The sequence below is a fragment of the Aulonocara sp. 'chitande type north' Nkhata Bay genome, linkage group LG20 (assembly GCF_057382095.1).
Source record: "Aulonocara sp. 'chitande type north' Nkhata Bay isolate Kocher_YH1m ecotype deep benthic linkage group LG20, A_spYH_male_GT1.1, whole genome shotgun sequence".
NCBI classification, from domain to species: domain Eukaryota; kingdom Metazoa; phylum Chordata; class Actinopteri; order Cichliformes; family Cichlidae; genus Aulonocara; species Aulonocara sp. 'chitande type north' Nkhata Bay.
This window is the reverse complement of record NC_141363.1, coordinates 35,543,099-35,568,607: the sequence shown is the minus strand read 5'-3', so window position 1 is coordinate 35,568,607 and position 25,509 is coordinate 35,543,099. Positions and strand designations below refer to the sequence as shown.

General features: G+C 42.6%; 1 protein-coding gene across 6 annotated transcripts; it reads left to right on the top strand.

Moving 5' to 3' along the window:
- Positions 1–440: 440 nt before the first annotated feature.
- LOC147306134 (segment polarity protein dishevelled homolog DVL-1-like) lies at positions 441–24,834 on the top strand. 6 transcript variants are annotated; one of them, XM_086277999.1, is made up of 16 exons: positions 441–899; positions 5,519–5,588; positions 9,217–9,338; positions 11,885–12,003; positions 17,100–17,238; positions 17,605–17,698; positions 17,846–17,915; positions 18,032–18,171; positions 18,622–18,698; positions 19,134–19,201; positions 19,326–19,403; positions 19,513–19,647; positions 20,211–20,378; positions 20,503–20,718; positions 22,692–23,186; positions 23,295–24,834. In XM_086277999.1, exons 1-16 carry the CDS (start codon positions 730–732, stop codon positions 23,300–23,302), a joined length of 2,169 nt encoding a protein of 722 aa, XP_086134125.1. In that variant the 5' UTR covers positions 441–729; the 3' UTR covers positions 23,303–24,834. The 6 variants fall into 6 exon arrangements, with proteins under 6 accessions (XP_086134125.1, XP_086134124.1, XP_086134129.1 ...); XM_086277998.1 differs by having other exon boundaries at positions 22,692–24,834; XM_086278003.1 differs by lacking the exons at positions 441–899; positions 5,519–5,588; positions 9,217–9,338; positions 11,885–12,003 and adding exons at positions 12,038–14,038; positions 14,864–15,038 and having other exon boundaries at positions 22,692–24,834.
- Positions 24,835–25,509: the final 675 nt, after the last annotated feature.

Below are 25,509 nucleotides of genomic sequence, written 5' to 3'. Positions count from 1 at the left end.
GACATTAGCCCACTTAATCTGGTGAACGGATGACCAAGAAACTTGTGATGAATAAGTAAAAGAAAAATCTGCATGAGTATGTTATTTCTACAATATACTAATAAGACAATTTTGGCCTCATATATTTTGGGCTTCCCTTTATTTTCATAAGAATAAAAATAACTGATGAATAAATATCGGATGAAAGCTTGAATTTAAGTGACGCTGCTTTACGCAATAAGAACTGCAGTATAAAGTCAATTATAATAACAGGAAAGCAGTATCCATGCTTCATTGGGCCGCTGCACATCCTCCTTTGTTCTATGTCATGACTGTAGGCTACTGTGGAGGAAGCTGTGTGAGTGTGTTGTATAAGGTGGCCTGCGCACACCCCAGATACACCGCTAGATGACAGCACTGTCTAACCAATTAGCTTGTGAAAAATAGCAATATTCCCAACTCCATATCGCAAGGATGTGGACTGTCCCTTCCTGTTTTAGTGCCGAGAGAGCCACCGTACCGACTCACACTGGAGCAGGAATACAGGCACTCATAACGCGATTATGCCTGGATTTTCGCTGTGTTTGTCAAAGGCACGGAGTTGTATTTTCCGTCGCGGGCTATACAGGGTTATATATTAGGGAACGCTGCTATGTTATTCTCCGGGTAGCTGGTAACATAGCAGGCCTGTTTATTGCGCTGCCAACCCTTTTTGCTTTCCCATGATTGTCCTCCCCTTTTCACACTCTCATGGCGGAGACTAAAATAATTTATCACATTGACGAGGAGGAGACTCCTTATCTGGTCAAACTGTCTGTTCCTCCGGAGAAAGTCACATTAGCGGATTTTAAAAATGTCCTCAACAATCGGCCGGTCAACAGCTACAAATTCTTCTTCAAATCCATGGACCAGGATTTTGGGTAAGTGGCTACTGTCGGCGATCATTATTATTATTAGCCTGTTCGTGTGGCTCATTTGCTATTTGCTGCGGTGTGTATTTACACCTTTTATTACAGCTATCATTATAGGCAACATCAAACGATCCCGACTGCCAGATTGCTACATGTGCGCAAAACTATATAGAACCGTGTCTGTTTCCATGTCTGCTCTTGGCACCTGCTCATTATTACAGGCTACCCTGTGCTCAGCGGAGGAGACACTTGAGGGTTTGAAGTTGTACCAGATCTGTCCAGAGCCCTAATGACGCAGACCTGCGTGCATTACACAGAGCCAGACCACTGCTTCTCATATTAACCTCAATATATTAACCATGTGGAATATGACTGTCAGAGCAATGCTGGCGAGGTCTCAATATTCAACTTCTCAGATTTCGTAATGGTCTATTTCCCAGTACCTGGTTATAATTTTAGCAGGGTTCGAAATAACCATTAAAAATATTTATTTATTAATGAATTATATGGTTGTATTTGTTTACTAACACATATTGTGCACTGCAGGTGGATCCCAAGGCAATTTGGGAACCACATGGCAGTGATGGTGACTGTGCATCATCTTATCACCTTTCTGAATAATTCTTCTAACAGCATTCAGTCCTTAAAGTAGTTGTCTCGCTAAATTTTCTGATCAGCATTGTAATATATTGTGTTATTACAGAGCTCCTAAGGAAAACATCAAAGTTAAATAATGCGTGCTGGTGGTGCAGTTGTCTGCCATCTAGTTATATCCTACAATTCACTGGCTTTTATCATTTAATGTTATTATGAGAGAGACATGGGTAATTTAATTTACTAATGGTAATTATGATGTAGATTGTCTGTAGAAGCAAAATAGGGGGTGTTGATGGGGACAGCATGCTGGGTAAAATAACGGTGTACGCAAAAGATTTAAATGTGAATATTTTGTTATTTATCCTACCCTAAAAATGTAGTTACCTTCACTTCCTTCACTGAATGTCAGAACAGAAATATTTCCTCCATGTTTTAGTCTTGTCTTTCTTTTTTTTTTCTGCCCCTCTTTTTGTCAACCCATCCTGGTTTTCAGGCGTTACACGAGGTCTACAAAGCTCTCCAGTTCTCTCGGTCAGCAAGATCAACTTGTGTCAGGCCTCTGCTGAGGATGACATATTTGTGTCAGTGACTGTTCTCATTCCAATCTGAGGAGTCATACACGGGCCTATGTACATTTGTATCTAGCAGCGTAATCGCAAAAATGATTTGAGGAAATGCAGAGGCAGGCAGTGTCTACAGAGCCGAACGTCATGCATTTCCACTGCAGCCTGACCTTGTGAGGGAAACTGGCTCTTCCTGGTTGCAGGCTAGTCTTGGTGCGCCGCTTTGTCCCCAGGCCTGGCTTCCTGCCTGTCTTGCGCTGCAGGCCGGGCTGCTCACTGGGCCTCAGGTGATCGACAAGCAGATTATGGAAACAAACAAAGCGTGTTTGCTCTCTCCACATAGAGACATGACTCCAAGTTGCTAAACTCACAGCCTCGTAGATTCTTTTCCTGCATATGCATTACAAAGCATAAAGCACACAGTCATATTACACTGTGAACTGGACAGGGTCGAGTTCCATGTAGATATTACAAAGGCATTTCTACAAGCATTCCTGCCTTTGAGTTACGCTTGGATATTCAGGCTCTGTGAGTCCAGTGCCGTATGGTACTGGCACAGTATGGAAGCAAACTCAGTCAAAGGCACAGAGGAAAGCAGCGCTTTGTGGTAGCCGTGCTGGCTGCACTGCATACACACAGACAGTATGGCTGCTGGAGAATTAGCAAGGGAGGAATAAGACTGCTGAGCAGAGAGGGAAAACATCAAATCCCTTGCAGTTATAGACAGTGTTTGAAATGTAAATGAGCAGTCAGTGCAAGGTTCTCTGTAGTAGACCCCCTGGTGCGCAGGGGAGAAAACTGCCATTTTCTTATGGGATTGCTGAACTACATTTGTGTTGGCCATATCAGCTCTTTAAGGAATGGCCACACAAATTTGATAAACGGTTTGCGCCCCGGCCGCTTCGGCTTACCGCGGTGAACGTGCCGTTTCAGGTCCCTTTGGAATTGCATGGAAAACGTGTAACTAGGGGATGTGGCATTTCCATCCACAGAACAGAGCACAGCAAATTAAGCGATGAACATTTCGTGTACACATTTCATACTTCAGTTGTTTTGTTTGTTTGTTTGTTTTGTCAGTAATATTCATTCGCTCATCCATATTCATAAGACAGGAAGCTAATTGGCTGGGTTGTTTTGAAGCAACCCACTTGGTTTTTTTGGAGACTTCAAGGTGATGATATGGCGTTTTGTCATTGCCACTGGTGGTGAGTGGGTTTGAAACCTCACTATAATGCAAGTCACAGAGGCGCTCTGGAGCTGAGGAAGCAGCCAAGCTGAAGGTCTGAAAGAAACAGTCTTGTTTGTGCCTCAGAAAATAGGGGGCTGGTAAGGGGATCTTTCTCCTGCTGTAGTTAGAGGACAAAAATCTGCAGCTTTTTGCACAAACGCACTCCCGTCACTCCTTGCTTGCTTTTATCATTTACAGATTGTGACAGATTTGAAGGTGATACCAGAATCTGATGTCATAGCATCAACTGCAATGATAACAATCACATACTGAACTGAAACGTATGAACTTTGTGATTTTAAGCGTCACGCGCCATTGACAGTACACTTGCTATTATTACCAGCTTTACACATGGTTAAACTTGAATTGAGGTGTTTACTGAGTGAGACCCGGAGGCATATTGAAGTGTCATTAGCATGAGCCCACCAAAGTCATTGGATGGCTGGTCTGAGGTGGCTGGATTCTCCCACCTCTGGTTTCTGTTCTAGGCTGCAAGTTAACCTAGCCCTCCTCTGTCTTTCAAAGCATAAACAAACACATCTAATCTTTCCCAGCTACACAAATATCACCAGCGGCGGAATATTCCACGATCACCGGGGTAAATCTAGTCATTATCCTGTGAAATCTGTTAAGACCTATTTAAGCTGTCAGCCCTAAGAAGTCAGATCTTTGACAGCAGCCCACACCAGACACATTGCTTTCTAAACAGGGTTTACGGTGTGTGTGTGTTTGTGCGTACATTTGTGCGTCTGTGCTTAGGGTTCAGAAGTGAAACTAAAGCAGGTCCTGATATCAGATGGAAGATGTTAAAGTCATCAGCTGTTATCATTGGAATTGCGTCTCAGCTCATATCTTACAACACAAAGCGAAAGTATTTTGCACGCCAAAAAGCATAAACTACACTTGCACAGGTCAAATGTGTGAATGGAAATCCTTATTTTTGTCAAACTTTAGGAAGAAGCAATCATTCCTATTTTATTTATACAGGCCACTCCCACATCCTCACAAGTCACTGTACAGCTGGTCATGCAGCTTGAGAGAGAGGATGCAAACACTTCCTACCTAACGAGTGGCCGGCAGACTCGGCCCTCACCGCCCTCCCTTTTCCTCCCTGAGGTGGAACATGCCACAGCAGCAGACTCTGTGGTCGTCAGTTCCAGCCACAAGGCTACGTTATCTCTGTCCACCACTCCCAGCAATGCAGCTCCCACAGCGGCAGTGCACACAAAAACACAACTAGCTTGGCTAATCATTTCAGTTGCAGGGACGTTCTGGCAAAACAGGACGAGAAAAAAAAGCTGTAAAGTCGCTGTCAGAGACACCGCTGCATAAAATCGTCTTTGGATTTCCTGCTGCTCTCAAGTCATGCCTCTCCCTTTTTCATGTTCAAAGCCAAGAAGCTTACGTGAGATCTCCACAGACTCAGAAATGCTTAGTTGCTGCCTTTCCAGGAAAATCCTTCTCAAAAAACAATCAACATACAACACATAAAGTCATCCAGGGAGTTACAGTGGAATCTGGTAAATATATTAGGATGTTAGAGCCCCGTGACTTGTGTCAGAGTGTGTTTTGCCAGATCGTCTCCTGCCCCTCAGCAAGCTCCAGGCCTGATCTGTGTGACACAAGCTGAGCAGGTGTGGTGACGGCTTGCTGCTGAACTGTTTCCCAGAGGGTCAAAGGGTAACTGGGAGGTATTTTTGTTGGGAATTTACAGCCAAACTGAAGGAGGCGCTCGCACAGGATCACCCTATTAATACACGCTTGACGCCTCGTTGTCGCAGTTATGAGGCATTTCCTACTCTATCTATCTATCTATCTATCTATCTATCTATCTATCTATCTATCTATCTATCTATCTATCTATCTATCTATCTATCTATCTATCTATCTATCTATCTATCTATCTATCTATCTATCTATCTATCTGATTTATAGTTCTCTCCCTTGTAGGCAGAGCTGTTCTTACATTGTTGTGCTCAGGGTAAGTGGTCTGATAGCCATGATATTTATAAATCAAGGATAGAAACTGAATGCAGCACCACCGCTACTCTATGAGCTTGCTTCATGCTACAAAGGGTGCAAAGCTGATCGAAAACAATGTTGAAAACGTGGCTTTCAGTGCGTGAATGTCACTCAGCGTGGGGCAACATTGCAGGTCGACCCATGCTGTGTTGTTGAGCCAACTCTGTGTCCGACCACTGGTTAGTGAGCCTGACTGTATCTGTCTGCCTGCTCCCTAGGGTCGTCAAAGAAGAAATCTCTGATGACAACGCCAAGCTGCCATGCTTCAACGGGAGAGTAGTGTCCTGGGTAAGTGAGATGGATGGCTCATCCGTGTTGCCCCTGTTCACCTGGCTGTGTAGTCTCAGCTCTATGCAAAGATATGTGGAGCACCCATAGATCATGTACATATTAAAATGCAACGCCTCCACATAAGTTATCAAACACTCTTCACCTTAAGCTATTGTTCATCTGTGCTATAAAGGTGTGAGTGAATCCATTAGATATTAAACCAGGCCCTGGTAACAAAAGAGCTGGTTTAGGTTGACCATTAAAATGACCATTTACTTCAGGGGGGGTCAAACATACACCCATGAAATCCATTCAGTGGTGCAGTCAAGCTGGGTGTCTTTGCAAAGTGTAAAAATTGCATAGAAGTTATTAATAATTATAGTTTTACAATGAAATCTCAGCATTGTGAATAGAGCTGATGATGCTACTGGAGTGGAAATTTGTTATTATTTTAGCTCATTTGTAGATCACAAGCTGTTTGAATGATAAAAGCGTTGTTTAGTTTAGCTTTGGTGCCTTTGTAGATGCATGGCGATCAATATGTTGTCATTCACATGTAATGATAGTAACAGTAACTAAATGTGAAAGAATATGAGACATATTGTTGGAATTGCTTTGGTTTTTCTGAAGTTATTCATCTCTTTTGTACATGGATGGTAATTTACAGTTACTTGTACTTCTTTATGAACTATATGAGTTTGATAGCCCTAATCTGCTGCAATCCTTTGGCCACATACACTGTGTATTTCTAGTGTTTTTAATTACTGAAGACAAACAGCACCGTGAACCCATGTCTACAGAGACAATAGGCTATGCCAAATTAAATCAGTCTATCTTTATTAGAGAAGGATTTACACCTTAATCAGTCATATATATATATATAGGACAAAGAACGTCTGTCTCTAAATATTGATCCAAAAGTAGCAGCAAAGATTTATAAATTAGTTTGAAGGTCTGTAATTTAATTTGCTCAGTGTCTTTTTGTTTTTTTTAACAATGTCTTGTATAGATCGTACTTTATTGATCCCTATGGGGAAACTCATTATTTTTCTTTCCGCTTGGGGAGGTCAGAGGTCAGAGAGAGCCACATGGTGGTGTTTGTGTACTTGTTAGCGACTGTCTTGCTCAATAACACTTAATTGTTGTCGATACTCTCTCACAATAGCCTCCACTTGTGATTAAGTGTGGTCACAGTTAGTCAACTGTTATATAACAGTTAGTCCTAATATGTACATGTTTCCTCATGATTGCGCCACATTTTATTTAAGTCCAGCTCCCGTTTTCACAAATATGTGTTGCTATTCAAAGAGCTCTCAGCAGACTGATTTGATGATTTTACACTTTATTATGTTTTCTTTCTTTCTCGTTTATCATTTTAATGTTAAACTTTGCAGGTGAAGTGACTGATGTATTCGTTTTAGAAAGAAAATCACAATTTGTGGTGTCGCTGCACAGCATTTCCTCTGCAGTCATTATTTCTTCCTTGTTAAAAAATTCTTGTGATTAAAACACCTGCACACCGTAGGTTAGCCACACATGCTAACTGGACTTATTATTCTAATAGTTATTCAGACAATAAATCAATTAAAAATATATTAGATTCCACTAACTAGACTACATATACGGTGAGGTTGATGTAGACTTATTTTTCTTGCATGTTTAAACATTTCAAAAGGAAGGAAAATTTCTGTGCTATTAAACTTAGTATAAAATGAAAAGATAAACATTTGCTCGTGGGGCAATGTCAGATCAGTCGTAATGCATTAATAATTAAGAATACTGCCTATGATGCTGGGGGAGCTGCAGAACCTAAGATGGAACATGGCTGAAATCATTTTACACTCATATTAGAACAATTTTTAAAGCTACAGTTTTGGGACGTTATTATGTAAATTGCCGAAGAAGTTTGTGCTTTTGATTATTTTATTGGTGATTTTAATGGAATTTAAAGACATACCCAGGGAGGGTCCTTGCAAACCAGATTGGGCTAGATTGAAATACTCTGTAATTTATTTGATGTGCTTTTTGGAATATGTGCCGTATTTGGGCCGTCAGAGATTCTGGCTGTAATATGAAGATTAACCTGGTCCACATATTTATGTCAGTGTGATTAGCAAGTCCAGTGTTTCCAAAATTAGTTACGTTCATTAAGTTAATTTCAATCATATATATTTAATCTCTGTAATATTCTGGATATTTATAATTGAGCTGTTTGTATATTAGAGTTTTTTCTTATATTTTGTGACTTTGTAATATATTGTATTATTTAATTTAGTTAAATCTGTTACTGTTGTTCTTAAAGCAACTGTAACCACATCATTTCCTTTGGAATTATTCTGATTCTGATTCTGATTAAGGCCTTAGATAAAATAATCCAGTGTGTACATTTTAAAGTATTTGGGAAAAAATATATCAGGAATTCTCTTCAAGGTCTACCATAAAAAACTCTCAAAGCCAGAAGGAAAATAATGTAATAAATGCATCCACCATATATGTCCTATACTAGCATCTTTACACTGGCTGCCAGTCGGTTTTTAAATTGATTTTAAGATTTTATTATTTATTTTTAAGGCACTGCATGGGTTAGCGCCTTCGTACCTTTCTGATCTTTTAAAGTTATACACTCCTTCAAGCTCACTGAGGTCTGCGGACCAGAAGCTCCTAGCTGTCCTGAGGTCCAGATTAAAGCATAGCGGAGATCAGGCGTTTCCTGTGGCTGCTCCTAAACTCTGGAACAAACTGCCCAGTCACAGCAGGACACCCCCCCCCCCCCCCCCCCCCCCCCCAACATTAGACATTTAAAAACCTGTTTGAAAACCTGAAGTTTAAAACATTTTATTCTCTGGCTTCTCTTTCTTCTCATTTTATTTTTCCTTTGTTCAATTCTGTCAGCTTGTCCTATGTTTTTATGTCATTGATTTTTCTTTAGAATTACAGCATTTTGGTCACCAGCCGCTGTTTTAAATAGAAACAAATTTCTATAAAACTGGAGATCCAAGGACCAGAGAGAAATCTGCTCCTTCTTAGGATGTTTCGAGAAGAAAGCCAGCAAGTCAGTACACGGCAGGCACAGAAGGTGATGGAAATTGCAGTAACACTTATATCCGTTGTAATGGAGAAAAGAAAAGTATCCCACTCTTTATTTGAGAATCGAGTGGCACCATAGCGATGCCTGTGAACCCCCAGGCTTGCATTAGAATAATCACAGCCCACAGAGTTGTTGGGCTTTCCTCGCCTGTCTGCTTTAACTTTCATTATTCTGGCTCAGATGAAAGGATGGGTCATTGTACATCATCCTTTGTACCGACACTCAGCTGAGTAAAAGAACAGAAGTCTTTTAAGTTTCTAAGTAGGTTGCAGTGTTTCTCAAGTTGTATAAGCATAGCCAGAAGTCATCGGTAGGCCTTTTTGCCACATCTCAATTTCACAGCCTCCCCTGAGTGGACTCGCGCTTAAGAGACGTCTGTCTCTGAGTTTATCTTTGAGTTTGCGTGGTTACAGAGTTTCTTTCTTCTAGTTCTGTGTCCACACTATGCAGCCTATAGAATACAATAAAATATGCACAGTATAACGTGTTCTTGTCTTTGACCTGAATATGTCTAATCTGTAATGAATAATTTTGTTTCCTCCAACCTGTCTTTTTCAGTTGGTCCTGGCAGAGAGTGCACACTCTGATGGAGGATCTCAATGCACGGAGAGCCATCCAGAACTTCCCCCACCCCTCGAGAGAACAGGGGGCATCGGGGACTCACGGCCCCCGTCCTTCCAGTGAGTAGGATGATTGCCGCTCGTCATGTATGCACAATTACACACACTCGTGTAGGCAGATGTATTCAAGCACGCAGCCCTGCGTACCGGTTGACCTTTTCATTTCACAGCACGCTATATGTGCTAATCAGAACGTGGAACGTGCCACAGAGAGATTTATCGTCACAGGCTCACATGGGGAGTGTAGACGGTCGCTCCGCCGCTGTGTGAATATAGCATGAAGTATGTGCTAACACTACAGTGTGGGAATATGCATAGGCGTGAGTATTTTTCCCACTTGGGTATATATTCCCGCCCACACAGCCATGGAGTAAGGCGTTACTCCGCTCGTCTATGTAAACACGATGCGCATGCTGCTTGGGCGGCTGATTCTTGAAATAGCCTTGACAGCATAAACCTCTTCAGGCAAATACTGGCACTCAAGTGAGGCTCATTGTATTCAGTCACTAAGAGCATTCATCCATACTCTTAAAAAAAAAAGCACATGTGGCCTGAATCATATTATTGCTTAAGCACTCAAAAATTGAGATTTTCTCAACGTTATGGCTACCTGAGTCCAGACTTTGCCTTAAAACCAGCAGATTTAAAAAATATAACTGTAATCACTAAGGAGAAGTCCCTTCCTAAATATAGCCAAAAGGGCTGGGGGCAGTGGAGGCCAAGAGTCATTGCCATTACAGCACTAGAGCAATATAGCTGAGGCTCTATATTGAGAACATGCAATCTGTCATGTCTCAGTGTATCTCTTTATCTACTGTTTGACATCTCAGCTCTCTTTTGCCCTCTATGGGCTGCTCACTCCTGTTTGGCTGTCATCTGGCCTGATGATGTTATTGTTCCCAGCCAGCTTTGACTACCGCCACCTTGTGGAAAAAACAGCAAACTGTCTGCCGGCCCCTTTACCCGCCCCCTCCGTGCCTCGCTCTCTCTTTCTCTTTCGCTCTTTGAGTCAGACAGCCAGGCCTTTTTACAGCATGGTGAATTCCCTATCGCGAACCTCCCCTCTTTCTGAAATGAATCCAGCCTTCCCCCCTGTACCGCTGTCTGCAAATAGCTAGAATATTATTACCACATCATTTTCTCTTTGTGCTTTATTCATGCATCTCGTGTTTGTCGGCGTGAATGGCTCTATTTGATGAGCACACACAGAATAGGTGTTTTGGTCTGAGAATGGACACACTGATGTGCTTCTGCTCGGTAATCCGGATTAGCAGACATTAAAAGCACCCATCTCCATTTCCCAATGGGAGGGGGGGGGGGGGGCTATTGGCAACAGGGAGAGGGGGTGGTAGGTGTGGGGATTGAAAGGGGGTGGCATTTGTTCACAGCTGGAGCCTAGCGCCTCGGATAATCTCCCACCAGAATAGCAGATCCGTCGGCTGGCTGGTGAGCGCCCTTTGACAGGTTTTGACAGGGCTAACAGCGAGGCAGTGGCCACCGCATCGATCATCACATAGCTTTCTAATCAGTTCCACTAGAAATGCACCTGAAGTGTGCATCTTCACTGATTTTTGCATACATGCACTGACCTGTGCTGGTGAAGCCGGGCCCAGGTGCACCCATTAGTACTCTGTAGCACGCGCATGTAAGCATGCTCAATTGAGCGCTTCATCCCGCTGAGTGAACACGGCAGACACGGCATCCTGTCTGCTCCTGAGATTTTCATTTGCATTGGTCAGCCACACGTAGGCACTGAGGTGTGCGAGAACATTGTTTTCAAACGAGGAATGATGTTTGCTCACAGGTTTGGTTTTTTATGCCTCTTTTTTCTGTTTATACACTTTGATTTTGACTGTTTGTGCGCGTGCACTGACATTTACGCAGGTGTGATTATTTAGGTATTCAGGTGTCAGATACATGTTGCATACGTGCCTAAGTGCGTGTGACTGACTGACAGGGTTGAGTAGAGTTCTCATCGGGTTCAGGTTTCCTAGGAGCCCGGTGGCAGTGTGAGTCCCTTAACCCTCGTGCCTGAGGCCACGGCGTCTCCAGCCCTCTGACAGAATAACAATCTGCCCGCCAGCTCTTCCAGAGCCCCCAGACTCCTTCCAGACCTCAAGTACACACAGGCCGGCTTATTGCTCAGCCCACACCTGATCTACCACTTCTCACTTTTTATGCGATCTGTCATTCTCTTCTCTGTCTCTCTCCCAATCATGCTCCAGGCACCATCTGGGCTTTCAATAGGTCTCATTAATGCCAGTATTGTCCAGAATGGCTCCCTCTCAGAGTATCTGGTCATTAATGACACTTAGTGAAAAACACATCACATACCACCGAACAATGAAATTGCTATTTTGGCCAGAGGGACTGAATTTGAAACAGAGTCATGATATGAGTTGCATATTCCCCTAAGGTTGGATGGCAGGCATACAGATACTATAACAGACAGAAGTATACTGTAGCTAGGGATTATGTTCGGGAGTGTTGGTCTCAGGCTGGCTAGAGAATTCATTTGAAACACTTTCTGCGAGGCAGACTGAGATACTCTGTGTTTTGTACATCATTATGAAGCTGACTGAAGTTTTCCGATGCGTGTATTGCAGTGCCAATGCAGTGAGCAGTCGTGACGGCCTGGACACAGAGACTGGTACAGAGTCTCTCCTAAGCCACCGCAGAGAGCGAGAGAGAGAGCGCGCACGGAGGAGAGCTCGAGAAACTGAGCGTGAGTATTATCAGCCAGGAACAGATGGATCCCAAAAACGCAATTATCTTGTAATTTCCAACTTATTACTTTTCAGTACCTCTTCATTTAACTCTCATACTCCGCACAAGTCAATCACCAAAAAATGTGGACGGGAAGTAGACATGTATGAAAAAAGGTCCCTGGGGCTCAAGTGGTACATGTTCAACTGCAGCTATGTTAAAGCAAAAAGTTCACTGTATGTCAGCGTTTTTGGAATAGTTGGCCAGTAGTTGTCTTTCTTTTCTGTTTCTTCTGTGGCTCTCAGGTCTGAATTATAACAGGAGTCTGTTGCAGTCACTGTTGAAATAAAAAATGCCTCCATTCCATCTGGAAAAGAAATTGATTGGATCTTGACTTTAAAAGCTCCTGAGAACTGTTATCAAGTGCAAATGCATTTGCTTTATTGTGCTGACATTTGACTACAGCAATTTCTATTACAAGCTCTTCGGTAGGAGAGGCGCAGCACTTTCCTGCTCCTTCGCAAGAACTCCTATTTGCAGGCTCAGTGTTTTCAGTAAGGGAGGCTGTCTGTGCTATCCACAACAGAGAACAGGAAGGTTTTGCAGTGGTTACCCACATAAGCACATTGGCGATCAGTAGAGGTACCTGCTTTCATCCGGTTTCTGTCCCACACAGGTATTTTTGACAAAATTAGTTGGTTTTTTGGCACCAAGTAATAAATAATCGCAGTCTGCCATTGTTTTCACTGACAGCAAAAATCACTGTGCTCTTCTCTCTCGCTTTCTTTCTCTCGCTCCCCCCTTCCCCTTTGTCCTCTCTTCACAGCAAGCCTGGCTCTTTGCATCCTGCGCTCCAGGCTCATTAACTAAATACTCATTAATTTATGTGGTGCAATTAGCATCACTGATTACAGCATCAGGTTGGGGTTGTATGGAGGGCTGTAGATGGGGAACAGATTTATCTTAGCAGACTATCTGCACATGAGCATAGCCAGTGATTTCATCGTGATCACGCTGGTGCACTCCATGATGATGCTTTTGACTTGGCACAGACATATTGCTGCTGCCGCTGCTGCTAACAGCCAACTGAACATCTGTTGTTTTTTGCATGTGAGAAGGATCACAAACTCAATGAAATATACATTGTTATCCACCCCGTTGTCTGTGTTTACTGACTTCAATCCAATCTAGAAGCACATATACTTTCCCGGAGAAACTCCAAGAGGAACTGGTTCATAAATTTGTGTAACAAAGTCCAGTTAAGTGTAATTCAGCTTTAATTTCACCGAGTGACACAGCGAGGCGTAAAGACAGATACCTCCTCCCACCTCTGTGCCTCACTGCCTGCAGCATCATCAGCAGCAGCAGCAGGAATTCCCCTGTCACCTTATACACATGCGAGCGTTCCTCGCTGTTTTACAAAGATCGGTTAAAATGTTCAGACTTGTCAAACTATTCTCTCTCTCTCGTCTTTCTCAATTTTCTTTCCTGCGCTGTAGCATTCAAGGATGAATAATGGAGCAGTTAAAAAATTTAAGAGGGAGAACAGGTGCAAGACTACCTCATGGAGTTATGGGATATGATCTGTTTTAAGGCTGCCAGGTGTTCTGTATCTTAACCAGTTGTATTAGAGGACGACTGTGGCCAACAAAGGGGGGGGGGGGGGAGCGTTCCCGTGGCATTAAATGTTATGCTGTACAGAGCCGTCAGGATTTCAAGGCTGAGGTCAGAGAAGACACAGTTAAGCCTGAGCACTTATGTTTGTATTAAAGTATTACACAAAGCCTGCAAAACAGCTGGTGAACATAAACTACTCTCTGTTATGAAAAAGTGTCTTCAGCTCATTTTCCTGTTCTTGTTGTATTAGGGCTGCAAAGCTTTTGTGATTTCAATCACTCGACAGTGCTTTCACCTGAGGAAGGGAGGGGAGAAGACAGCTTATCGTATAAAATCACATATTATTTTCTCTCTGCTTTGGAGGATACCATTGTCTGATTGGTCAGAGGCAGATTAACAGTCATTCAACAGTTGCGTGCATGAGAGTCAGGGAGGAGGTAATACTTTCTCCTCACTCTCAGCTCACTTTCTCTGTTCATTGGAAGAAGGCGTGCTGTCAGCTGCGGTGAGAGGGATTCGCTGTGTTATTTCCCGGGATGGTGTTGGGCTTTGGAATATTTTCTATTGTTTTTTGTGGTTAATTTAACGCTGGTGTTATTTTTCTGTTTTTCCAGAGTTATGGATAGTTGGTTAAAATAGGGAGGCTCTTGTTTTTTGAAGCAAGGTGACATTTTTATTTAATAGGTGTAAGCTTTTATAGGCTGGTTCTGTTTATGAGCGATTCTCATCAAAAGGCAGCTCGATTGATTATAGAATTATTTAGACTGCATGTTTCTCTCTTTAAAGATCAGAGTTCACACAAAACAGTCAATTGCTGGAAGTGTCACAGCTTTCGGAAAGGTCACGATAATGCCGTGTTCAAAGTTTCGCATATTCATTCAAAACGTGACTTTGCTGTTGAGTCATAGCACTCGCTTCTTGTTTTACTACACGTCACTCTTGATAGTTTGTCGTTTTGTGTATTCCCTATTTCTGGCACTTCCTCTATTGTAGATAAGCTGTGAAGTGTGTCAACAGCCAGCTGGTGGGCATAGACTGACTGGGGCTCAGGCTTTTTAGAGAGCAGCTAGCACAGACGGAGCAGAGCACAAAGACGCAGATTTTTCAGGCTGGCTTGGTGAACCTGCACACTTGCTTTTTGTTTGTTTGTTTGTTTGTTTGTTTTCTCTGGCGCCAGTCAGCAGAGTGCGAGAGGAAATATGTTTGAGTGAGTCTTAACACTGGATGTCAGGTCCCTCTGCTGATTGAGTGTTTATGTGCAGTAGCTCGTCTTTCAAATGAGCACCCTGTGGGCGGAGCTAGCGATGGGAACTACTACATTGCTGGAATGTTTTGCTTGCTCTCGGCGAGTACGTTGGCTACCACGCCCTCTTCGCCTTGTGAGACCTTTTCAGCCAATCCGCTGTTACCCTGAGACTGCGCCACCTCACTGCCAATGTACGTATGGAGACAGACCTGGTAGTTTTCCTCTGATGGGAGTAGGGTTGCCAACCGTCCCTTAAAAAACGGAATCGTCCCGTATTTCGAAACAAAAGTACACGTCCCGTATTGAGCTAATAAGGGACGCACTTTGTCCCGTAATACAGTGAGAATCAAAAGTAGTCTATAACTTTTAATGGAATTAACGCTTTGTTTGAAAACATAATTCCCAGCCCCTCTCCTGCTTTGTGACCAATGAGCTGACAGCACACTTACGAGTATGACAATTCAGATTACCGCTCATCTCATTGGTCAAGGAAAGGTCGCTTACGGAGAAAATACCGGAAGACAACAGATGACCACAACAAGAAGCATGGCCAACAGGGAAACAAACGCCGACACTGCGGTGCAAGTCTCGGACGACAGTACACCTAAAGCTGGGCAAACACTGTGCGATTTTTTTCAGTCACGTTATTCAGCTCCTGCTCAAACTGCACGATTGACTCGCAGGGGTTAGAAGTTGGTAGGTCACGATGCAGGGTCTCACACTATACCGCCCGATGCTCTGATGCGACCTGAGTGCTCACACTGTGCCTCCATAAAATGAAGGTTATAACAGAAAATCTGTCGCGCTCTCTCTCTCCGTCTTTCACTCACTCACACAGACACGCACACCACCACCATCAACTTTGCTAAATTGCTAATGAAAAACATTGATCGGGCAGCTGTGACTGAGCAGCAATGTAAATCCAACTATTTTCACGGTTGTGTGCCTCCATTGCTTGTGTCCAGATCACACGCTGCACAGCCGTGCTGCTCCATCTTTTACACCAACGTTTACGTGTTTGCGCGCGAGCAGTGTGAGCGGCTGTGGTGAGACCCTCACGAGCGATTGATGATCGGGAGCTGGTCGTGAGGTGTTAATCACTTCTCGTTACCCCACGTATACTGCACGATGAAGGCCAAAATCGGTCCGATCACTCAAAAATCGGCTCAAAATGGGCCTAAAACCGCACAGTGTAAGCCCAGCATTAGAGCAGCAATGTTTGTTCAGAGAAAGGGAAAAATGGGAAAAGGAAAACACCTGGCTGGAAAAAGTTAATATGGGCATGTGCAGTGAATATCAGCGCTATGTGGCCAGAAGTGTGATAATATAATTTATTTTGTGTAATAAACAACTGTAAGGATAGATGATTACAACAAATAGATGACTAATACATAAAAGTAATACATAGATGAATAATGATGATGAGTTAAGATGCGTAATCATGGGAACAAGCGGGTTTACAAACAGGAGCAGCTGATTAGCATTAAGCCAATTGTACTAAATGCACTAAATGAGCACTGTTACAAGAATGTTTTTCTTTCTATTGTTTTCTATTATTTTAAGTTAAGCAGGACAGAGTTCTTTTAAAGAAAGATTTACTTATATTCTCAAAAGTTAAGCATGACAGGCTTCTGTTTAAGAAGGAGACCTGTTTTATTGTGTTAATGTTGTCATTTTGAGCTAAAAAATAAATGGCTAAATGATCATTTGTTTCACATGTGTTCATATCACAAAGAATACACATCTACTTAAATCAAATTCAAGTGAAATGGTTAAAAAAATAATTTCACACACAAAAAAAGAGCTAGAAAATTCACCACACTGGGAAGGGTGAAGACAACTGGGTCGCCCGGCCCTGGCCACGAGGTGTCCCTTATTTATTTTTCAGGGAGTTGGCAACCCTAGATGGGAGGGCACTACTTTTTCTTGGTTTTCTGCAAAGTCTACAAATCCGTGTACTGTATTAAAAAAATGCGTTTATTTTTCATTTTTATTGCTACTTTTTTTTTAATTCATGTTATTCCACCTGCAGGAGGGTCTAATTGAAGATATATTTCAGTTCAATGTCCACATCTTCCTGAGATCACAGTTTAATGCTTGTTGCAGATGATTTTTGTTTTGTATTCCAGCCACTCTCATTAACTCCTTCCTTCCTCGCCTTCTGGTTGCTCTCTTATTCTCACTTCACCCTGCAATGATGACCCCCCCCCTCTCCATCTGACTTACTGCTGCTGTGCACTTTTTCTCTACAGTCCCTCGCATCAATGGTCACTCCAAATCAGAGCGCACTGCAAGGGACTCAGCCATGGGTTACGACAGTGCCTCAGTAATGAGCAGTGAGCTGGAGTCCAGCTCATTTGTCGACAGTGAAGAAGATGAGGATGCTAGCAGGTAAGTTCTTCTCCAGTTTTGCCATTGAAACACTTAACTTGGTCGCTTTGTCTTCTTTCTGATGTGATTTGTTGTTTTTCTTTTCATAAAAGCTGCAAAAACAGTGAAGAATTTGCAACAATAAATCAGACTTAAACTTAAACTACAATCAGATATAGTGCGTGTGTTAGAAATTCATTTAAATAGGAATAGCAAGGCTAACAATTTATTATTTTGTTGAAACTGTATGTGTGTACATAGACCTTCACAGAGTTTTAAGGAAAATTCCCAATGAATATACTAAATAGCTTAAATTGCTCACTCTGGCCTTATTCATATACCCTATTTAATATTCCATCTTTTCCTTGATTTCACTTTCTTCTTCAGGCTCAGTAGTTCCACAGAACAGAGTTCGTCTTCACAGCTGATGCGCAGACACAAACGGCGCAGACGGAGGCACAAAGTGGCAAAGATCGACCGGGTATGCACCTCTTAAAACACATCAGTGCCCCTGCTGAAAGTGACATTGACACTGAGTGCTTGAAACACATGAATAAATTGTTTGAAATGGGCTTTTTGCCACTTTTATTCACAATATGCTCACTGTAACCTCTTCTTCCTTTACCAGTCATCGTCTTTCAGCAGTATCACAGACTCCACGATGAGCCTAAACATTATCACCGTCACACTAAACATGGGTAAACCTGTTGCATCCATGCCTATTTTTTAACGTCATAGAATTTAATGTAGAATTCATATCAATACCAAAGCGAGTCTTTGTAACTGTATTCATCCCCTGCTTTAATCTCAACAGAAAAATACAACTTCCTTGGTATCAGTATTGTCGGTCAGAGTAATGACCGGGGGGACGGTGGTATTTACATCGGCTCTATCATGAAGGGAGGAGCTGTAGCTGCTGATGGCAGAATAGAACCTGGAGACATGCTACTACAGGTACGCTTCCATAACGAGATATTTGAACTGGTAATAATTGTGCCTCGAATTTGCTGTTGCAGTGACAACATCTCTCTGAGGTTTTGCTGCATGTTAATAATGACGGTTGTATTTAGTTCCCTTGTTAAACTCTTATGTAAAACTTGGAATCCTGCCTCTCTTTTCCTTCCCCATCCTTTGTTCTGTTTGCGATGGACGCTTCCAATTTGTTGTGGCCCCGATACAAACAGTATAGGTTGTTTTATGATTGTGGGGGTTTATTCCATCAAAAGGACCTTAGGATTTGCAGCCATGTGAACCCCTAAAAGAACAGCAGAGATTAATACGTGCACAGTATAAATGCATAAACGCATCGAAGTTCTCTTCAGAACTTCAAAATAATATTTTAGTTAGTAAAACATGGTCGAGAAATGTAAAGAAATTACATTGTTGGTTTTGTCTGTCAATCAGGTGAATGACGTCAACTTTGAGAACATGAGCAATGATGACGCTGTGAGGATCCTGAGAGAGATTGTTTCCAAAACTGGGTAAGGACTCTTTCTTGGAAGATTATTGAAATCAGATGAAATTTAATTAATATCAGAACCAATGTGCTGGTGAGTCATGGGGCTGTATAGAAAATCAAAGGATCTAAATAAATAGGAAAAGCTAGTTGATAATGCTGCTTGACCGTTGGACACTGTTGCAACTTTTCCTGGAAGTTGACCTTTCGTCTTTCTTAGTCGGTGTCGACTGCTCATCAGTAGAATGAGTAGCTGACATTAAAGGATTTATAGGAAATGAAAGCCATCGACGGCTTTCACATTTGACAAGTTTGATTATGTTACGTAAAGTTATTCGCAGTAGAATGACAATGCGCAGTAGATTATTCAGCTTTGGTGTTTTTAAAAAAGGGAACAAGTACAGCATATTTCTGTGTATGATTTTTCTAAGAGTAACATTTATTTTCTATGTATATCCAGTCCCATTAGTCTTACTGTTGCCAAATGTTGGGACCCATCTCCCCGAAGCTACTTCACCATTCCTCGTGGTAAGACAGACAGTGTGGTGTAATATTTGGAGCAACGCAAATGATGACCTGATAATGTTTAAACCATACCGTGTTCACTTTGTCCTATTTATAAAAAGTTTCTCGTTTTGTTTTATTTTCTCAGCTGAGCCAGTGAGACCCATTGATCCTGCAGCCTGGATTTCACACACCACAGCCCTAACTGCACCTTACCCTCACTATGGTAAAGGTTACCTGCTGCTTTGTTCCAGTATAAAAGGTCACTTCTCAGTAACTGAACTATAAATAATGAGGTCACAATGATCAAAATTGTTTCTCTTTTTCCATCTCAGAGTTTGATGACTTGCCTCTGTCTGTAAGTAAAACAGATATGGCAACTATTGTCAAAGTGATGCAGTTGCCTGATTCTGGCCTAGAGATTCGAGACAGGATGTGGTTGAAGATCACCATTGCAAATGCTGTTATAGGTGAGAAAATCTACCCAATGCAGAAATTTATATAGAAACAGTGGCTGTATTACTGTAAACAATGCTGGTTACTTGGAAATGTGCAGACATGCATTGCATGCATAGTGATCGAAACCTCTGTGCTGAGTGTGGGCAATAAAAATAACTCAGTAAGGCTTTTTTTTTCTTTAAAAAAGGGAAATAAAGAAATCAGTAGGTTTCCTAGAGAGCACAATATTAAATTACAAGACTGAAATCAATTCAAATGCATGGTATCTAAAAATATAATTTTTTAGGTAGTTTACTCTTTCTAAACACAACAAACAACATCATATAAGTATTTTTTTTCAAGTCATGTAGACTCTTTTTTTTTTTTGGTTTTTTTCTGAAAAGCATTAGCATCGTAGTTCTAGCATTAGCTCCACTAACTTCATTCAAAGGTTTTGCAGCATTGTGCTGCTTGCCCTAACTATTGCAGTTGTGGTTGATGTGTGGTTGCTGCATATAAGTGGTATTTTTAGCATCTGTTCCACGCATCAGGGAACTGAACTTCATGTCCACGTGTGCATTCTTTGCCATGCTAGGTGCTGATGTAGTGGACTGGCTGTACTCCAGAGTGGAAGGATTCAAGGATAGGCGCGATGCGAGGAAGTACGCGAGCAGTCTGTTGAAGCACGGTTACTTGAGACACACTGTCAATAAGATCACCTTCTCTGAACAGTGCTACTATACCTTTGGGGACCTCTGCCAAAGTACATCCACTTTTCACACCTACATTAATTAAGCAGCTCACACATTTATGGCATTTTCTTTTTAAATAGAAGGATTATACTAACTCTGTCCCTCTCTGCTGCTTTTTTTCCCTCTCTCCTCAAGACATGGCCTCACTCAATTTGAATGAAGGATCCAGTGGTGGAGGTTCTGAGCAGGACACTTTGGCACCACTACCTCCCACTAGCAACCCCTGGCCTCTGGGCGGGCAGCCATTCCCCTACCCTCCTTTCCCCACTGCACCCCCGAGCTTTCCGCCAGGATACTCAGACCCATGCCACAGTTTCCACAGTGGGAGCGCAGGCAGCCAACACAGTGAGGGTAAGCAATAAGGAGGGGCAAGACGAGTTTTCCATCAGCCTATCGTTGATTAATATAATATATTCGCTCAACATGCAACACGACATTAATGAAGTCTTTCTGGCATATTAACGAATGTCTGGCTCATGCTAATGTTAGCTTTACTGGCTCTCTGGGCAGGAAGTGGACATTGGATTGCATTATTCAATACAATATAAATATCTGTGTTCTAAAATGCGTCCTGTATTGTCAAGGTCAATCATGAGCATCTTGAGTCATGCAGCGGACAGCTCTGCAGTACTGGGTGTGTACACAAAACAGATCTGATCAACCATGTGATTATCAATCACCAGCTTGAAATGATCAACACTAAGTCCATGTGTCTCCATTAGTTCTTGAATGATCTTTTGTTTTGATTTTTGAATCAAAATGTGATGGTGCTGCATGGTTTTTGTTGTCTGCGCTGGGGCGGTACGTATAAGTAGCTGGCAGGGGTAATGTTGCTGTATATTTTTTACTACGTAGCCCAGACAAAAGATGTGAAACTATATATTACCATCTCTCTGTCTTATTTTCATTGTTTTGAGTGGCTCATCCATATTTTAATTTCGCCCAGTTGCCATTCTTTCGGTTAGTTTTGGTTTCGTTTATCAGCAAATTTTGGGAAGACAAGTGACAAATAAATGTCATGGTTTTCTTTCTTTGGGAGCGTTCAGAAAAGAGCAAGCATTCATGGTAATGAGTGCATGTGTGAAATCTTGGGGACAGTTTCTGCATATTTGCATATAAAGGATCAGTAACAGCCACCGGCGTTACGTTGGTTTGGAGCTAACGGGGGAAAGTGCACTAGGACACGACAGGTAGTAGAGGAACGACTGGGCTGGGAGGTGTGTGTAATTCTGTTGTTCCCTCTGTTTCTGCTGGGCAACGGTAGACTGAAGGAGGAGGTAGTCCCCGGACACTGGGGGAACCGGTAAGCCTGCTAACCCCCTCTCCTCCTCTGCTGCTCTCTCTATTTTACCATTCAATCTTATTCTGCCACTCCTCTCTTTCTCTTGTGCTCAACGTTCTCCACGTCTCATACTGTAGCTTTAAGGTTTTTGTTGGGTTTTTTGTTTTTTCTCTCTCTGCCCGTCCCATAATTTTTCTTTGGTCCATGTGTATCCTGTCTGTGACTCTCCTGACGTCCGATTCTCCCTCTCTGTGCCTCTAGGCATGCATTCGTACTGTGCTGGGAGGTGCATGATGCAGGATGAGCACTCTGAGGCTTGTGCTATCATTCTTGCTGATAGGGGGCAATCATGCACCACTTTACCCAGTGCTGTTGGGCTCACTGTGGAAGGGGAGGCGTGGAATGTTTGATTTTGCAACAGTGTGATACACCTCCATTAGTCTGATGCCAGCAGTGTTTATTAACAGCATTGAGAGTTGTGACACGTATTATTACTGAGAAATTGACAACACGACAAATACGTCATTCTGCGTTGTTCATCAAGTGCTTTGTGGTAATCTTTCTGATGCAGGTGTGTCATCTTTATATTTATGATCTTTGACTGTTTCAGTGTTTGTATGAATATAAGAAAAAGCCTTAATATCAGTTGCTGCATCAGAATTTGGGGCAGAAATCACTGAGATAATCATGTTTGCCCTTGACTGACTTTTGTTAGACTGCATAACAAAAAATGTGGTCACACCTTAAACAAAGTGCAGTAATGTATTTATTAACATTGACACATTTTACTGTGTTTCAAACACGAGCACCTTTTCATGTTATGCTTAATTCTGGTGGAGTTCAAGAAGTCTTTATTAAGCTGATGTTTAATGTGTGACCTTTTGTCTTTGTTTATCGGTAGCCGGTCGTGAATCATCAGTAGCTGATGACTTGCAGCTGCTCACTGTGTATTTGTGGGTGTTTATATTCTATTGAAGTCTTAACCTGTTAATCTCTGTTTCTTTTTTTTTTTTTTTTTTTTTTTCCCCCCCCAAATCAACAGGAAGCCGAAGCAGTGGATCCAACCCCAGCGCAGGCAAAGGTAGACGTTCATCCCCACAGGAAAAGGGTCAAAGGTCAACATGCAGTGAATCAGAGCCAGGAATCCGCGGAGGGCGGCGTGGTGACAGATCTGCCAGTCAAATGAGCCATCACAGCCACGCCATCTCTAGCCAAAGTCACGCAAGGTCAAGTCTCAGCCACAGTCATTCACACAGGAGCCACCCTGTCACACAGAACAACCACCCCCCGTTCACCTACAGCCACGCCGCCTTTACTCAGCCAGCTCCAGGCTCCTGTGCCCAGAGCGAGCGAAGCCATGCCTCCTCCTACGGCCCCCCAGGCTTGCCTCCCCCTTATTGTCTGGCCCGTCTGGCCCCCAAGACCTCATTCAACAGTAGCACGCCTCCTGGAGCCCCACCTGGGAGAGAGTTAGCAGCCGTTCCTCCTGAGCTCACCGCCAGTCGCCAGTCCTTCCAGCATGCTATGGGCAATCCCTGTGAGTTCTTTGTTGACATCATGTGACAGAACAGTGCCTTTTTAACTCAGTGAGCACAAAACCGCTCTCCCTGATCCCTTTCAACCCTGTTCTCCTTTTTCCTCTCAGTCTTTTGACCATCTCTCTACTTCAGAATGTAGACACTGACTGGCCCTCTCCACAGCCCCCTGCTGTCTGTCCCTCTGATGTCCAAGCAAAGGAATACAGGCAGCAAGAGCACAACAGGAGTAGTCCTCTCGCACACAAGCAGGGGTCCTCTGGCTGAAAACCCTCTTTTGTATTGACGTGACGTGTACAGTTTGTGAAACGTGAGTGGTATTCAGTGTACTGATTTCTGTAAAGATGCCATGCAGACATTTTTGGGAGTGTGTACTCTACCTAGGATATTTTCTGTTCTGCGCCTTTAAGCTGGCTGGGCCTGGATCTCAATCCCCCAGACCCAGGCCAATAACTATGGCCTACGAATCTTTTTCTGGACATAAAACTCGGACTGGAACACCTAACTCATATTTGTGTATAATGCTACAGTTTAGCACATTACTCTGGCCCCACTCCCCTTATGTCAAGGCGCTGCCACTGGCGTATTTAAGCTCTTACCTGCCAACTACTAATAACGCTAACCTTGATCAGTTCACAATCCGAGGATTTCCATAAGGGAGACCCTGTAGCCAGCCTTTAGTTCGACTAGGCTGCATATTGCATGACTGTCTCACCTGCTTTAAAGAAAACGTATTCATTCATTTTGTTTAAAGTATTACCGTTATTGGGGGAGGAGGTTACCTCTTTCCTATGTTCTAAAGGAAGAATCCATACACTGGAACATTTTCGTGATGTTATTTATGTGATCCTTTTGCATTGATGGTGTCATACTTTGTCTACTACGAATGACTGACCGACAATCAGGCATCACTCTTTATGAAACGGTGGCCATTTCTCAATGTCCTAGGTGTGCTTTGTCGAATGTATCATTATTTCTGTCAGTGATTAAACCCTGACACCCATAACACTTAGTTTAAACATGTTTAAAGATCAGCAGGATTGCAAACTTTGGACACTCACAACAGCAAACTGTGAAAGCAAACTCAAAGGTTGATTAGATAAAGTAGTTTGACAAAAGCATCAGGTTTGTCTCCTTCAGTTGTGGACTTTGTTGAAAAGTCAGTGTGATAAAAGCCAAAGCCTCACATTGTTTGGTGGACATGGCTCTTCATACTGTTGAAGCTGTCACTTCTAGTTGTTGTGTTCAGAGTGACTTCAAGGGGAATCCTGGCTTTCAGATGGTGATCTCCTTGCAAAACAATGGCAAATCCCTGTTGTATCTACCTAAAATATAGTTACAAGAGGGAAATAACACACACACTAGTTTTATGAGCACTTTCCCATTTTGTCCTTCCCTCCCTTTAGTATGAAGCACTGTTTGCAATCAAAGCTTTCTCTTTAATTTTCTCTAAAAAAAGAATAAATTGTAAATAGAAATTTATTATATATATATGAATAAAAATATATATGTTCAAAACACTGTCTTCATTTTTCACCTCACCTGGAGACTGAGTGAAATGCCACTAGGTGGAGACATTGTTTTGTGTATATTATTGTACAAACTATACATTTGACTGATAAAATGATAAAAATGCGATTTGAAAATGTGCTTAAGGTGCCGTTGCCTGTTTTAATTCGAAAGCAGTATCATGCATTTCAAATGTATGACACAATCTCGTGGGTGGTTGGTGTTCATGACCGGCCTGTGGTCAACAAAACAGTCGCCTGAAGAATAGACAACCATTTACAATTATAGCCGAGATGGGTTAATATGTTGCAACAAAGTTTTAATGTTGGTTTTGACACTTGACAGTTAACACCCCTGAGTGGAGTTTCCAGTACACCAATTACGTGTACTTTCCCAGTGGGCTGGTGTTACTTGTAAAACGGCTATACAACAACAAGCCGACTGTATAGTACAGACCCCCATCTACTTGACCCACAACCACAGCCGCGGTTGCTGAGTGACGTCACACACCTACATCTATGGTGGGTGTGTAATAAAAATGCTCGTCAGGAAGGAAGTGCTGTGTAGGCAGAATAAGTTACTCTACTAGAACAGCAGCCCCCAGAAGAGCGCAATGACCTGTAATCGCCTTCGTGCTGTTTGAAATACAGGCCAACGGGTAAAGTGAAAACGTGTAGTCCCACATTAACAAAGCCTTCTGCCATGACAGTTCCAGGTTGACTGACTCTGAAGCTTATGTCAGCCTACATGCAAATATGAGCGCACACTCATTTACCAGCAGATTGTGTTGCTAAACTCCTTACCGAACAGCCCTGA

What these genes read in the sequence shown, in the direction of transcription:
- LOC147306134 (XM_086277998.1), top strand. Translation starts at nt 730, where the DNA reads ATGGCGGAGACTAAAATAATTTATCACATTGACGAGGAGGAGACTCCT. An exon ending in GAGAGCTCGAGAAACTGAGC is followed by an intron (nt 12,004 to 17,099) that starts GTGAGTATTATC and finishes TTTTCTCTACAG; the next exon opens with TCCCTCGCATCAATGGTCAC. An exon ending in AAGTGGCAAAGATCGACCGG is followed by an intron (nt 17,699 to 17,845) that starts GTATGCACCTCT and finishes TTCCTTTACCAG; the next exon opens with TCATCGTCTTTCAGCAGTAT.